Source organism: Bos grunniens, chromosome 14, assembly GCF_055505025.1.
Source record: "Bos grunniens cultivar Pamir isolate PY7600 chromosome 14, Bosgru_T2T1.0, whole genome shotgun sequence".
Lineage (NCBI taxonomy): Eukaryota > Metazoa > Chordata > Mammalia > Artiodactyla > Bovidae > Bos > Bos grunniens.
Window position 1 is genome coordinate 8820419 of NC_141178.1, and position 14885 is coordinate 8835303.

At 37.4% G+C, this 14885-nt stretch overlaps 1 protein-coding gene across 2 annotated transcripts in view; it reads right to left on the bottom strand.

Annotated features, from left to right (window-relative positions):
* C14H8orf88 (chromosome 14 C8orf88 homolog) overlaps positions 1–14457 on the bottom strand; it is a 35566-nt gene extending 21109 nt beyond the window's left edge. For both annotated transcript variants that reach the window (XM_086335889.1, XM_086335888.1), the window contains exons 1-3: positions 14345–14457; positions 6703–6801; positions 2958–3031 (exon numbers count right to left, since the gene is read on the bottom strand). In XM_086335889.1, coding sequence (XP_086192015.1) covers positions 2958–3031; positions 6703–6781 — 153 coding nt within the window. In that variant the 5' untranslated portion in view covers positions 6782–6801; positions 14345–14457. The remainder of the gene's footprint in view (positions 1–2957; positions 3032–6702; positions 6802–14344) is intronic.
* Between the last annotated feature and the right edge of the window lie 428 nt (positions 14458–14885).

The window sequence follows — 14885 nt, forward strand, 5'->3', positions numbered from 1 at the left end:
GATGTCAACAAATTTATGATTCAGTGAAAGAAAGGTATACAACCCAAACAGTAAAAACATGCAAAAGATTTGATCAGATAATTTATCAGAAAGAAAAAAAAGAAAAGAAAAAGACAGATGGTAAATAAACTCATGATAAAATGCTCCATTTCATTAATCATTAGGGGAATGCAAATATAAAGTACAATGAGATACAACTAACTCACACACTAAAATGGCTAAAAATTAAGACTGACTATACCAAGTGTCAACAGGGATGTGAAGTAACCAGGACACTCATATACTACTGGTGGTACAACCACTCTGGAAAACATTTTAGCAGTTTCTAAAGTGATTTAACATGATTCATCAATTCCACTTCTGGTTATTGTGTGTGTGTATACACAAAGACTTGAACACAACTATCCACAGAGCATTATTCACAATATTTATCATAATAAATAAACTATCCTATATTCATACAGCAGAATACTACTCCAAATTTAAAAGAAAATCACTACCAATATCTACAACATGGAAGAATCTCAAAAACATTATGCTGAGCAAAAAAAAAAAAAAAAAACAACAAAAAACCTAACACTAAAGAATATATTGTGTGATTTCATCTATATGAAATTTTAGAGCAGGCAAAACTACTTTATAGCTAAAGAAAGCAGATGAGCAGATGCCTGGAGCAGGAGGGAGCACTAGGATTAATGGAAGTGGAAATAGTAAATGACTGAAAAGGAATAAAAGAGCACTTCTGGGGAAGCTGAAAATGTTCTACAGTTTCATTGTGGGGTTGGTTACATGAGGTATATATTGATTATTTGTCAAAACCCATTGAACCAATGGATTCATTTTACTGTATGTAAATTATGCCTTAACAAAGTGGGTTTAAAAAATACAAAAAGTTGGTAAAAAATGTCCTTCATTAAAAATCATGTGATATCTCTGACATAGGTTCTGGTAGCTTTTGAATTACATTTGAAGCAGCAGACAAAATTTTAAGCTTAGAAGTAAATCTAACTAATTTATTTTGTATAAGGTTTTGCAATATTAACATACTCCTTTTTACTTATAAAGCTTTCAAAAGAAGGTCAAGGGTTCCAAAGAAAGTTACTATACTATACAATATTCTTATGTATTAAGCAGGTAAATTTTAACTGCTGGGATAGATTAAACAAAACATTACAATGGCTTAAAAATTTATATAAAGCAAGAATAATTAAGATATCAAGGTCCTGACACAGAGATACACAAATAGACCAATGGAAAAGCAAAGTCCAGAAACAATCCCTATTTATATAAAGATTTATACAGTAAAGATGGCGTAAGTCTATATGGAAAGAATATTCGATGACTTGTACTTTACAACTGACTATATGAAAAAAAATTGATTTTATTTATATCATATAAAAATTAATTTCAGGTAGATTATACACCTAAATATTAAAGCAAAACTTTAAACTTTTTAGAAGAATATGTAGGAAAAATGTCTTTTGAGCTTAGGGCAGGGAAGACTTCATAAACAATGACACAAAAAGTGAAATCATAAAAAAATTTGACACTATGACTACATAAAGATTTTAAAATTTGAAAAAAGAAACACACAAAAATAATTCTTTCACAGACCAAGAAAAATGGGCAGACAATATGCAGTGATGTCACAAAAGAGACAATCCAAATGGCCAAATTAAATATAAAAAAAAAAAGATGCTGCATTTCAAAGTAATAAAGAATTAAAAATTAAAACCAAGAAAGACACATTTCTCACACATTAAACATGAAAAAAGTGAAAGTTTGACAGTAACAAGGTAAGGCTGTAGAAAAATCAGAGTAGTTAATGCATTGCTTGTACAAATCATTCTGGAGGGTAATCTGACGGTATATAGCAAATCTACTCCAAGTTTATATTCCAGAAGACCTTTCAAACATGTATAAAACATAACATATAGATGGATATTTATTATATAATTGCATTTATTATAAAATATTTCTATTTCTATTATAAAATATAAACAAGGGTCATCAGTTCAGTTCAGTCGCTCAGTTGTGTCCAACTCTTTGCGACCCCATGAATCGCAGCATGCCAGGCCTCCCTGTCCATCGCCAACTCCTGGAGTTCACTCAGAACATCCATTGAGTTGGTAATGCTATCCAGCCATCTCATCCTCTGTCGTCCCCTTCTCCTGCCCCCAATCCCTCCCAGCATCAGAGTCTTTACCAATGAGTTAACGCTTCGCATGAGGTGGCCAAAGTACTGGAGTTTCAGCTTTAGCATCATTCCTTCCAAAGAACACCCAGGACCGATCTCCTTTAGAATGGACTGGTTGGAAGCTTTATTGACTATGCCAAAGCCTTTGACTGTGTGGATCACAATAAACTGTGGAAAATTCTTCAAGAAATGGGAATACCAGACCACCTGACCTGCCTCTTGAGAAACCTATATGCAGGTCAGGAGGCAACAGTTAGAACTGGACATGGAACAACAGACTGGTTCCAAAGAGGAAAAGGAGTACATCAAGGCTGTATAGTGTCACCCTGCTTATTTAACAAGGGTCATACCCCTCAACAAAAAAATGGAACAAGAAATGTAGTAGCTTTACATACAAACAAGTCTATTTGTTATGGCAAAAGTACTAATACATTCATGGAAACAATGACAAATTGAGGATACTTATCCTGGGGAAGTACAGGAAGCAAATGGGAAGGTTCAGGGATATACAGGTGTTTTTAACTATGTATGTAAGATTTCTTTTAATTTTCTAAAATAAAACAAAAAAATATTGAGATTTGAAAATGGTGAGCAATGGGCATAATGAGTATTTTATTCTCTTAAGTGTATGCCTGAAATATACCATAACTTATTAAAGTATATGATGCATTTAATATAGTACCTGACACACAAGAGCCATCTAACAAATTTTACTTTCCAGTCTGCAATGCTTCATTTTTTTATAACTTCTAAGACTTACTCTGCTAACTCCACTTTGTAAGTACTGGGTGTTGCATGGATATTCATTCTGAAAGTTGAAAGGGAATACTGCTCCTGTTAGGAGAGAGGAAAAAAAACCTGTTTTAAATACTTATTACTTCAATAAATGGTATAATACCACCTAAAAAACCTTAAGTATCTAGGATATGCTAGGCACTGTTTTGAAATGTTTTCTGAGAGTTCATTTACTCAACACAATGAAATGTCAGCTACTGTGTTAGGAGATGGGTTTATAAACATGAAAAAAGTTCAGAGATAAAAGACTTCATAGCCTATTTTTTAAAACAAGCTCATAAAAAATGATTATAATAACAATAAGTTATGTGACAGGTACAGAGAAGATACCAGGGGAGAGAAGATTGGGCTTTGGGGATATCAACTAAGGCTTAACAACTAAGGCTTAACAAAAGGAAATAATTCAGTATGGGTCTTGAAGAAAAAGTAGATTTCTTTGGGGATGTGAGTTGCCCAAACAGTACAGAACTATGCTTTAATGCTAAAATTAATTTCTGATTTACCTAACTTTTCTGCTTAATAAACCCCTACTCCTGTCCACATCTTTTTTTTTTTTTTTCCTGTCCACATCTTAAGAGGACATAATGAAATGAGAGATCAGGGCTACCAGCCCACTTCTACCCACCGCTAAAATAGCCTTCAAGGGAAAGCATCCGTGAAAAATGGAACCTGTACAAATAAGGGAGGGAGGGATACTATAAAAAGCCTAGTCACAGAAACAAGTAGCTGGCAATGGTTTTATTTCCTTTGCTTTAGGACAAAATGAGACTTGGCCCTATACAACTGCTTCTTCAGTGTTTCAGAAGAATGCTGAATCACATCAGTATTGCTGAACTATGGTCCAGAAATCTCATTTCATTTTGTCTGTCCTAAGTCACAGCTATCTTCAGAGGAAACATGACCAAAATGTAGACAATCTTCTCTGTAGAAGCCAAAGATGGAAGAACAAGTGGAGGACTGAGGAACTGTGTTATTTCTATCTTTTCTGCTTCATCTTTGTAATCAATCAAAGTGCTATGTTCTCCCTTTTCTAAGTAGCCAGTTACTCAGTTGAACACATGGACTAAGCAGAATTAAAGTAATTTTTATACACATATATGTAAAATATAAGTATATATAGCTAGTAATGAAAAAGAATAAAAAATTATTATTCCAATTTGGAATTTCAAGAATTTGTCCAAAAGTTTAGTATTATGCACAAGAGAAAATATTTTATTTTATTTTTTTAAAATTTTATTTATTTTTTAAACTTTACATAATTGTATTAGTTTTGCCAAATATCAAAATGAATCCACCACAGGTATACATGTGTTCCCCATCCTGAGCCCTCCTCCCTCCTCCCTCCCCATACCATCCCTCTGGGTCGTCCCAGTGCACTAGCCCCAAGCATCCAGTATCGTGCATCGAACCTGGACTGGCATCTCGTTTCATACATGATATTTTACATGTTTCAATGCCATTCTCTCAAATCTTCCCACCCTCTCCCTCTCCCACAGAGTCCATAAGACTGTTCTATACATTACTGTCTCTTTTGCTGTCTCGTACACAGGGTTATTGTTACCATCTAATTTTAGAAAATTTAGTTTTAGATTTCCTAAAAAATTAAGACTTTCTGTTCAGCTAAAGTACAGCCTTAATGTGCTTTGGACTAATTTTTTTCAATTAGGTATATTTTTAAAAGGCTAATGCTCTCTCCAGCATGACTTCTCAGCAGTGATCAAAATCACAGAACATGATTTGCACTGAGAGTATCATTCTGAGCATAAGCCAGTTGTTAACCATGAAAATGAGACATTAAAAAAAAAAAATCCATGAGTTGCTCTTAAGCAAAAACTGTTCTTCCCATCTTTGTTGGTCTGGTAGACTATGGATTAGCAGACCATTAAGAATCCATTTCTTAATGCAAGTCAAAACCACAATGAGGTACCACTTCACAGGTCAGAATGGCCATCATGAAAATATCTATAAATAATAATTGCTGGTGAGAGCACTTCCAATCACCGTTGGTGGAAATGTAAATGGGTGCAGCCACTATGCAAAACAGTATATGCTGCTGCTGCTAAGTCGCTGCAGTCGTGTCCGATTCTGTGGGACCCCATAGACGCACCAGGCTCCACCGCCCCTGGGATTCTCCAGGCAAGAACACTGGAGTGGGCTGCCATTTCCTTCTCCAACGCATGTATGCATGCTAAGTCGCTTCAGTTGTGTCTGACTCTGTGTGACCCTGTGGACAGCAGCCTACCAGGCTCTTCCATCCACAGGATTCTCTAGGCAAGAATACTGGAGTGGGTTGCTATTTCCTTCTCCAATGCAAAACAGTATGGAGGTTACTTAAAAAATGAGTTATCTTATGATCCAGCAATCCCCCTCCTGATTATGTATCCAAAAAAGACAAAAACTCTTTAATTTGAAAAGATACGTGCATCCCAATGTTCACAGCAGCACTATTTCTAATAGCCAAGACACGGAAATAACCCAAGTGCCCATTAACAAATGACTGGTCTAAGAAGATGTGGTATATATACACAGTGGAATATTACTCAGCCATAAAAAGCATGAAACATTGCCATTTGCAGCAGTATGAATGGACCTAGAGCACAGTATACTTACTGAAGTCAGTCAGATAAAGACAAATATTATATGATACCATTTATATATAGAATCTAAAAAATAATACAAATGAATTTATAGGCAAAACAGAAAGAGACTCACAGACACAGAAAACAATCTTATGGTTACCAAAGGGGAAAGGGAGGAGCAAAGGGATAAATTAGGAGTATGGGATTAACAAACTATTATACATAAAACAGATAAGCAATAAGGATTTGCTATATAGCACAATTATGTTCAATATCTTATAGTAACCTATAATGGAAAATAATCTGAAAAAATATATATGTATAGGTGTATATCAGAGAAGGCAATGGCACCCCACTCCAGTACTCTTGCCTGGAAAATCCCATGGATGGAGGAGCCTGGTGGGCTGCAGTCCATGGGGTCGCTACAAGTCAGACACGACTGAGCAACTTCACTTTCACTTTTCACTTTCATGCATTGGAGGAGGAAATGGCAACCCACTCCAGAAATCTTGCCTGGAGAATCCCAGGGACAGGGGAGCCTGGTGGGCTGCTGTCTGTGGGGTTGCACAGAGTCGGACATGACTGAAGCGACTTAGCAGCAGCAGCAGCAACATGGGTGTATATACATATATATGTGTGTGAGAGTCAGTCACTCAGTTGTGTCCGACTCTTTGCGACCCCATGGACTATACAGTCCACGGAATTCTCCAGGCCAGAATACTGAAGTGGGTAGTCTTTCCCTTCTCCAGGGGATCTTCCCAACCCAGGAATCGAACCCAGGGCTCCTGCATTGCAGGCGGATTCTTTACCAACTGAGCTATCAGGAAAGCCCATACATACATACATACATACATACATATATATATATATAAAAACTGAATCTGAATCATTGCTGTATACCTAAAACCAACACAGTATTGTAAATCAATTATATACATCAATAAAAAAAGAATCCCTTCTCATTGGTAATACTTCTAAATTCTTCAGAGATCATTGGTTTTCATTATCTTTAAATATCCACCATAAACTATTTATGTATTCTATACATATATTATTTATGTATTATTTGGCCTTTCAAATACTAATTAGCTATTAGCCAATTAATTTTTTAAATGTGGATACCAGACTCACCAGGGGGAGAACTCAGATGACGAACAGGTCTTGCTGGTTGAAGTGGTTTACCAATCAACTTTTTGGTTTCCATTATCATAAAGATCTTGAGGTTCCATACTTTAGGAGGGAAAAACACAAATTGCTTTAACACATATACAAACAAAACAATGACATTACCACCATATGACCCAGCAATCCCACTCCTAGGCATGTACCCTGATGAAACCAAAATTGAAAAAGACACATGTATCCCACTGTTCATTGCAGCACTATTTACAACAGCTAGAACACGGAAGCAACCTAGATGTCCATGGACGGATGAATGGATAAAGAAGTTGTGGTACATATACACAATGGAATGTTACTCAGCCATAAAAAGGAATGCATTTGAGTCAGTTCAGATGAGGTGGATGAACCTAGAACCTATTACACAGAGTGAAGTGAGTCAGAAAAAGATAAATATCATATTCTAACATATATATATATATGGAATCTAGAAAAAATGGTATTGAAGAATTTATTTACAGGACAGCAGTAGCGAAACAGACATACCGAATAGATTCATGGACATGGGGAGAGGGGAGGAGAGGGTGAGATGTATGGAGAGAGTAACATGGAAATTTACATTACTATATGTAAAAATAGATAGCCAACGGGAATTTGCTGTATACTTCAGGAAACTCAAACAGGGGCTCTGGATCAACCTAGAGGGGTAGGGTGGGGAGAGAGATGGGAGGGAGGTTCAAAAGTGAGGGGAAATATGTGTACCTATGTTTGATTTATGTTGAGGTTTGACAGAAAACAACACAATTCTGTAATGCAATTATCCTTCAATAAAAGAACAAAAGAAAAAAGGACAAAAAAAAAATAGAACTTACAATAAAAAAAAACACGACATTCATTTGAAGATAACTATTTTATAAATTAAAGTGGAAAACACAAACACAAAACAAGAATTTAAAACAACCTGCAACAACCAGAGACCCATTTCAGCATCTCTCACAATTGAATATTCCCTCTTTAAAACATTTTCCTCCCTTAACTTCCCTCTTTTCTATAGGTTTTGTTTCCTATTTCTTTGACTGTCTCTTTTAACTTCCTTAGATGATTCCTATTTTTCTCCAGTTAAATTTAGGAATTAGTCCAAATTTGGCTTTGATTCTCCTAGCTATTTTCATCTATTTTCATGACTGCAACTACCTATCTACATAATAAGTATGCCGTTACTTACACATCCACGTCTACCTCTCTTTTTAAATAATGTGACATAGGTAAATGGTTTACTGTGCATGACACATGGGTGTTGGCTTCTGTTCCTATTATTAATAATTCAGGAGGTGATGAATGATCACCTCCTGAGTGTATTATTATTATATTAACTATCTAATTGCCAAAAGATATTTCCATGTATATCTTATAGTAGGTACCTTAAATTCAACATATCCAAAATTAAATTCATTACTTTGACTCCAAAGATGTCCCTCCTGTTGTATTCCTTAAATTTATCTAAATTAGAGCCCCTCACCATAATCAGTCTCTAATTCCATTCTATTATCAAAATATCACTCAGATCTATTTTCTTTACTCCTACCACTACTCTTTTAGTCTCCCAGTAGTTCCTACTATATCTCCCTGAACACCTAGTCTGATTTAATTAAATACTGCCTTTCCCTATGTACCTCTTTACCTGAGACAAAATGAATATGGCCACATCACGGCATTTAGAGAACACTGTACTATACTATATACTAAACTATGATGGCTGATTTATCTTCCATACTAGCAAAGCGAGGGACAGATTCTTCTCAAAGTGAGGAACAATATTTTCATTCCTCCTGTGTCCCTTGCAACTAACTCAGTACTTGGACTGGATCCAAAGTAGGTGCAAAACAAGCACTTGCTGAACAAATGGGAGAATACAGCTTCTTCTCTCTCCAAATTATGATCCCTTTACACACATATCTGCTTCAAAAACTTTAGTTCCCCATCACCTGCTGAATTATTAATAGAAACATGAGCCAACATCCACGTTTCATGCACAGTAAACCATTAACTATGCCACATTATTTAATATTCAGAACAACTTTATAAATCAGGCACTATTAATCGTTAGAGCTCAGGTCTTGGGTCAGCCTACCTGGGTTCTTATCATAGCTCTACCACCTAGTTATATAATTATGGAAAATAATAACCCCTACCTCCTAGGTTTGAGGACTACACAAGAAAATCTGTATAAATCATTAGCACAATGCCCACTACATCATAAGAGTTCAATAAATGTTAGTTTTATGATTTTTTAAACCTCATTTTCCAGATAATGCTTAGAGAAATTAGGTAATTTGCCCCAGCTCATGAGTCTAGAAAGTGGCATATACGCTCATCCCCATGCTTCTAGACGGAACACCCTTCAGTCAAGCTAGCTGCTCCCTCTCTTCCCACCGCTGACACAGGCAGAACTGTCCAGGTTTCAATAAGCACCCTTCTTTTATGTTCACAAAGCACCCTTGTGCCCTCTTCCAGTGTGGTTTTTATTACATTAGCTGACTATAAAATCATAGCTCCATCACTTTCTCTAAGAGCTAGCACAGCATCTAATATACAGCATCTAAGGGCTGCCACAGCATCTAATATACACTACATGTTCAATAAATTGTTGAATTCATAAATGTTATTATGTTTCACCATTTATCTATAAACTCAGGTTTTCTGGTGTTTCCTTACTCTTTCAGCTGCTCTTCTTCTTTCAACAGTAACATTAAATAAAATAGTTCATGTGAAGTTCTCTGTGTGGGCTTACTCGCTCAGTCCTGTCTGACTCTTTGCAACCCCATGGACTGTAGCCACCAGGCTCCTTTGTCCATGGGGTTCTCCAGGCAAGAATGCTAGAGTGGGTTGCCATGCCCTCCTCCAGGGGATGTTCCCAACCCAGGGATTGAACCCAGGTCTTTCACATTGCAGGTGGATTCTTTACCATCTGAACCATGAGGGAAGCCCAAAAATACTGGAGTGGGTAGCCTATACCTTCTCCAGGCGAACTTCCTGACCCAGGAATCCAACCGCGGCCTCACACATTGTAGGCAGATTCTTTACCAGCTGAGCTACCAGGGAAGCTCAGATGAAGCTCACATGAAGTTCTCTAGTTCCTAACAAATGGTTGATAGTAAAATAACAAGAACAGTAACAACAATAATGATTTTCTTTCTTTTTCCAGTGGCCCATATTATATTTTGACTATTAATTTTTCTAAAATATATCATACAAAAAATCTATTATAAGCCTAATTGGTTAGACAATTGAAGTAAAAAAAAACTGACTTTGTGTATCTTAGTAGCTACAACACAATCAGTTTTACTAAATACATCTGTACATTTAAATGCCTATTTAATGAAAATTTTCTGATGTTTGAATGGATCACAAGTTTTCCAAATTTTGATGCCTATCAAGATGAAGTCAAAAGTAAAACTCCACCAGATTTTCACTTAATTTTCCAGAAACTGATTGTAACCATATGATCTTGAGCAGAAGCTGGTCTAAGCGACCTTTTCCCTAAGTATAAAATGGGGTTAATCACTTTTTTACACACCAAAGAAATGCTTTCATCTAATTCCTTTGGACATAATTCAAGTGTTAAAGTCATAAATTTATAAACAACCTCTCAAAGTTAGCAATGATAACTAAGCACAAAATAGTTACTTTTTCTTGAAGTTTGGAGTCAAGCAAATCTGACACAAAGAGCTGATTCACTGGAAAAGACCCTGATGCTGGGAAAGACTGAAGGAGGGAGGAGAAGGGGACGACAGAAGATGAGATGGTTGGATGGCATCATTAACTCAATGGACATGAGTTCAAGCAGACTCTGGGAGACAGAGGACAGGGGAGCCTGGCATGCTGCAGTCCATGGGGTTGCAAACATTCAGACACGACTGAGCAACTGAACAACAACAACCCAAGTTAGCACCCATCTAGACTTGTAATGAGTATGTTAACTAGTATTTCAGCATGGTGATTAACAACCTTCTAAACAAAACTAATGCTGTATGTATTTGTTGACATTACAACTTTGATATAATAGGAAACCCAAAAAGCATATGAAGAAAAAAAACCACTTTATTGATTGAATATTTTCTATGTGAAAGAGATATTTTAACATGGACCTAAAAGCAATCTGTCATTATTTAATATGTATCCTAACCATTTAAATTAGGACCCTAATGTCAATATTAGTAGTATTAACTTTCCATCCTATTCCCCATGAAAAGAATACAATAGACTACTTTGGCACACACTTTTTTTTCATTGCTCAGCTGAAATTGAGTTGGTAGGTTGTAAAGTGTATTCCAGTTGCTGAGCAAAGCAAATCCACAGTATTCAAACTAGGGATTTTCAAGAGTTTAGGAGTTACAGAACTATTATATGAGTTTGCAATACAATAAATAAACAACAAAAAAAACCCCACCAAAGATATTTCTGTACCCACCTACCCTTTCCCCTTTCAATCTGTAGTAGGAAAACTACTACAAATTGAGAGGCCTGGCGGGCTACAGTCCATAGTGTCGCAAAGAGTCAGACACGACTGAAGCAATTTAGCAAGCATGCACTCTTTCAATTTGTAGTAGAGAAACTACAGCAAAGTCTCCAGATACAAATTCACATCTGATACAATATTCTATTCAATACGATTTTTTAAAAGTAAACTATGCCTGCATAGAGACTGTGATATTATAGGAAATAAGTTTTGGATGCATACTACATAACAGCATCATATCTTAAACAGTGTTATTAATGGAAAGGCAAGTACTTATATAATAAATAAGCAATTATTATTGTAAAACTGATCAAGTATCATAATGAAGGACAGGGCTCCACAAACCAAAGCTTAATTCTCTTAATTCTTAATTAAGAATTAATTCTCTTAAAAATTTTCTTAATTCTCTTAATTTTAATTGTGTTAAAAATAAAGACAGCTGAACTACAAAATCAGTATGTAAAATAACTTCAGTCTTTAGCAAACTCTAATGTAGAATTCCAAAAGTTTCCTTTTGGACCTTTCCTTTCGGAAGCTACCGGTCCTACCTGCTGCTACTGCTAAGTCACTTCAGTCATGTCCGACTCTGTGTGACCCCATGGATGGCAGCCCACCAGGCTCCCCCGCCCTGGGATTCTCCAGGCAAGAACACTGGAGTGGGTTGTCCTACCTAGTGTAGGCATTTATGATATCAAGTGTTACAAAGAACAGTTGTAAAAAAACATAATCCTACCTACACCACTGGGTAGCAAGCAGTGGGTCTGTCATACAGTTGTCTTTGAAATGTAAATATAGTTTTGTGGTATAAATATTTCTTTAAGAACATTTTGATCCAATATCTCAAAAATTAATAATATTAACTAACACATGCTGAGAAATGGTTACTATTTTTCAAGTTCACACATATTTAACAAATCATCTTAGAATGATTTTTAATCATTTTATGCCCATTTTTTAAAGAATTTTAATCATAAATGGGAGCTGAGTTTTGTCAAAGGCTTTTTCTGCATCTATTGAGATAATCATATGGTTTTTATCTGTCAATCTGTTAAAATGGTGTATCACACTTATTAAGGCCAAGTGATATGAATAGAACACTGGTTTGCAAGTCAGGAAATCCATATCACTGCTATTCTACATCTAGAATACTAACTATATCTTAGATTATTTCTTTTTTAAAAAAATATGTTGAACTAAATATGAATCCCAAGGGCCCACCAACTCTGAAATTATAAATTAACCTAAAATTTTCTAAAATATAGTACTATGAGATAATAAGCATATATACTGATCAGATGGGGCACAATTTCATTACCCAATATATGCTTTTCTTAATTAAAACTTCATTTTTATGAGATCTTACTACATATTAAATGCTTTACATATACTATCTCATTTAATTTTGAGCCATACATTAACTGTTGCAGAAACTCATTATTAGTTACTTTACAGATGAGAAACCTGAAGCTAAGAAAAAGAGAAATGCACAAGTTCACACAGTTCGTAATGGGTAGAAATGCGGTTCTGACTGTAAAGTTCATGCTGTCATCTCTAAATTTGTGTGTTTGGCAAGTAAAACACAACTGACTCTCCACTACTCCGTGTGGATGGACAGTACTTGTGTGGAAAAAATTTATGAGAAGGAACATTTACATGTATAAAACCTTCTGAATAAGTTGATGTGTGCTAATAATTTTCATTTCCTCAATTTTCAATTTTTTTTAGACTACTAAATATATTATGGGATTAATATGCTTTCCTCATTCTGCAGACATGGTACACTGCCATTCTAATCCATTAGATACTATACTTACTACCTACTATACTTAGAAACAGTATTATACTTAAAATATACAACTTAAATGCTAGATTTCTTTAGAAACTGCTGATGGTTTTGCTGTAATTAAGAGATAAGAGCATATAAAATTTAAGAAATATGCTGAGAGAAGTGAAAAGAACATGCTTTCATTTATCTCATGTATATTTCCCATATAGGATTATGTAAGATTTAATCTCAGTTTTCAACTTCAAAATACCTTTTACAAAGTTATGATTTCTTAAAGCCAAATGCTGATGTAATTAAGCAGCATAAACTGATTATGGAAAATACAGAGGACTAAAGGATAAACTAATCGTGACTTGAAAGACGTTTTATATTCCACAAACTAGGTTGTCATTATTTAGAACAATTAAATATCAAATATTTAAACTGAAATATCAAAAAATTATAAGCCAAGAGTGTCCTGTTTTCTGTTTCATGCTTTCTGACAAAAAAATTTTTTTTCCTATGAAGCATCTTTTAACACAAACACAATTTAACATTTAGGTGGAATAAATTGTCCAGGTAATGCGTGTTGGTGGTTGTCATAACTGAGGTAACTGTCCTTTTTCATAGTTTTTTAGTTTTGCGAAAATATCAGCAACTATAAATTTTTGATAAAATATTATGTTGTACATCTGAAACTAACAAAATGTTGTATGTCAACTTTCGTAAAAACGCGCATCCTTACATACAAGTTGCACAGAACATCTTCAAATACGGTTCATTAGCCATTTGACTTTCTTCTGTGAAGTGACCACATATGTCTTTGGTTTCTTTATTCTTACTGGGTTTTCTTTTCTTACAGAATATAATTTCGTGTAATTAATTATTCGTTTGCTCTTTATTATTAATAAAAACAACTAAAGTAATCTCAAAAACAAACTGTTGGTCACGTTTAGTACGGACGATGCCAGGACACGGGAAACAGTCTTCAAACCATCCCACTTGCCTATCACCAGGTCGTGGGGCGCGGGTCCATACACACTTACTTCTGGGGGCATTTTGTTTGTTTTATTTTTATCAACATTCCTTCAGCAGTCTAACTCCCCGGGCCACTTGCTTCTCTCCCGCTTTCCCCCGCCCCAGCCCCCGCGCCTTTCCTGCCGACCTGCCCGCCCACTTTGCGTCCTAAGAGCCCCATCTTGGGGACCCTGTGGAGGCCTTGCCCGACTCGTCCCAGACCCCAGCCAGTTCTCTCCCCGTCACCCCAACTTCCCCCGTGTCCGTCCTCGGAGACGGCGCCCACTCGCCGCCTCACTCCCCGCGGTCCTGATTTCTGCTCGCCTCGCAGCCCGTCCTCCCCGGCAACCTACCGCCTGAAGATCCTGGAGAGTTCGGGGCCGGCAGCCGCGTCGCGGCGCTCAGTCCAGACACGACTGTGGAGCGCCGGGGGTGCCCGTCCGGGAACGGCTCCGGCGGCTCGCTCGAGGCCGCGATTGGCAGCCGCGGGGGTGGGGCAGACGGCGGCCCCCAGAGGCGCGGGGCGCGCGCGGGGCGGAGCCTCGGGCGCCCGACCTACCGCGCTGCCGCAGTCGGGCGGGAACTGAACCGTTAAACTGGCTGCGCGCGTTTTCCTGGACGTACGGGGCGCGAGGGGCCGAAGCTGCCCCCTTTGGAGGTCGCGCCTGGCGACGAGGAGGCCGCGGGAGGCCTCTCTGAGGTGCTGACGGGCTCTCCCTGGACGGGGCGTGCCCGCATGAACAGCCTTCAGGACCCCAGCCGGCGGTCCGACCTGCCTGAGACGGGGCGGGGGCGAGGCAAGCCGCCGGCTCCGGGGGCCGGGCGGGGGCTCCAGGCCGCTTCTGTGAGCCAGGCCGCCTCTGTGAGCCAGGCCTCGGGCGCGCTGACGACTGC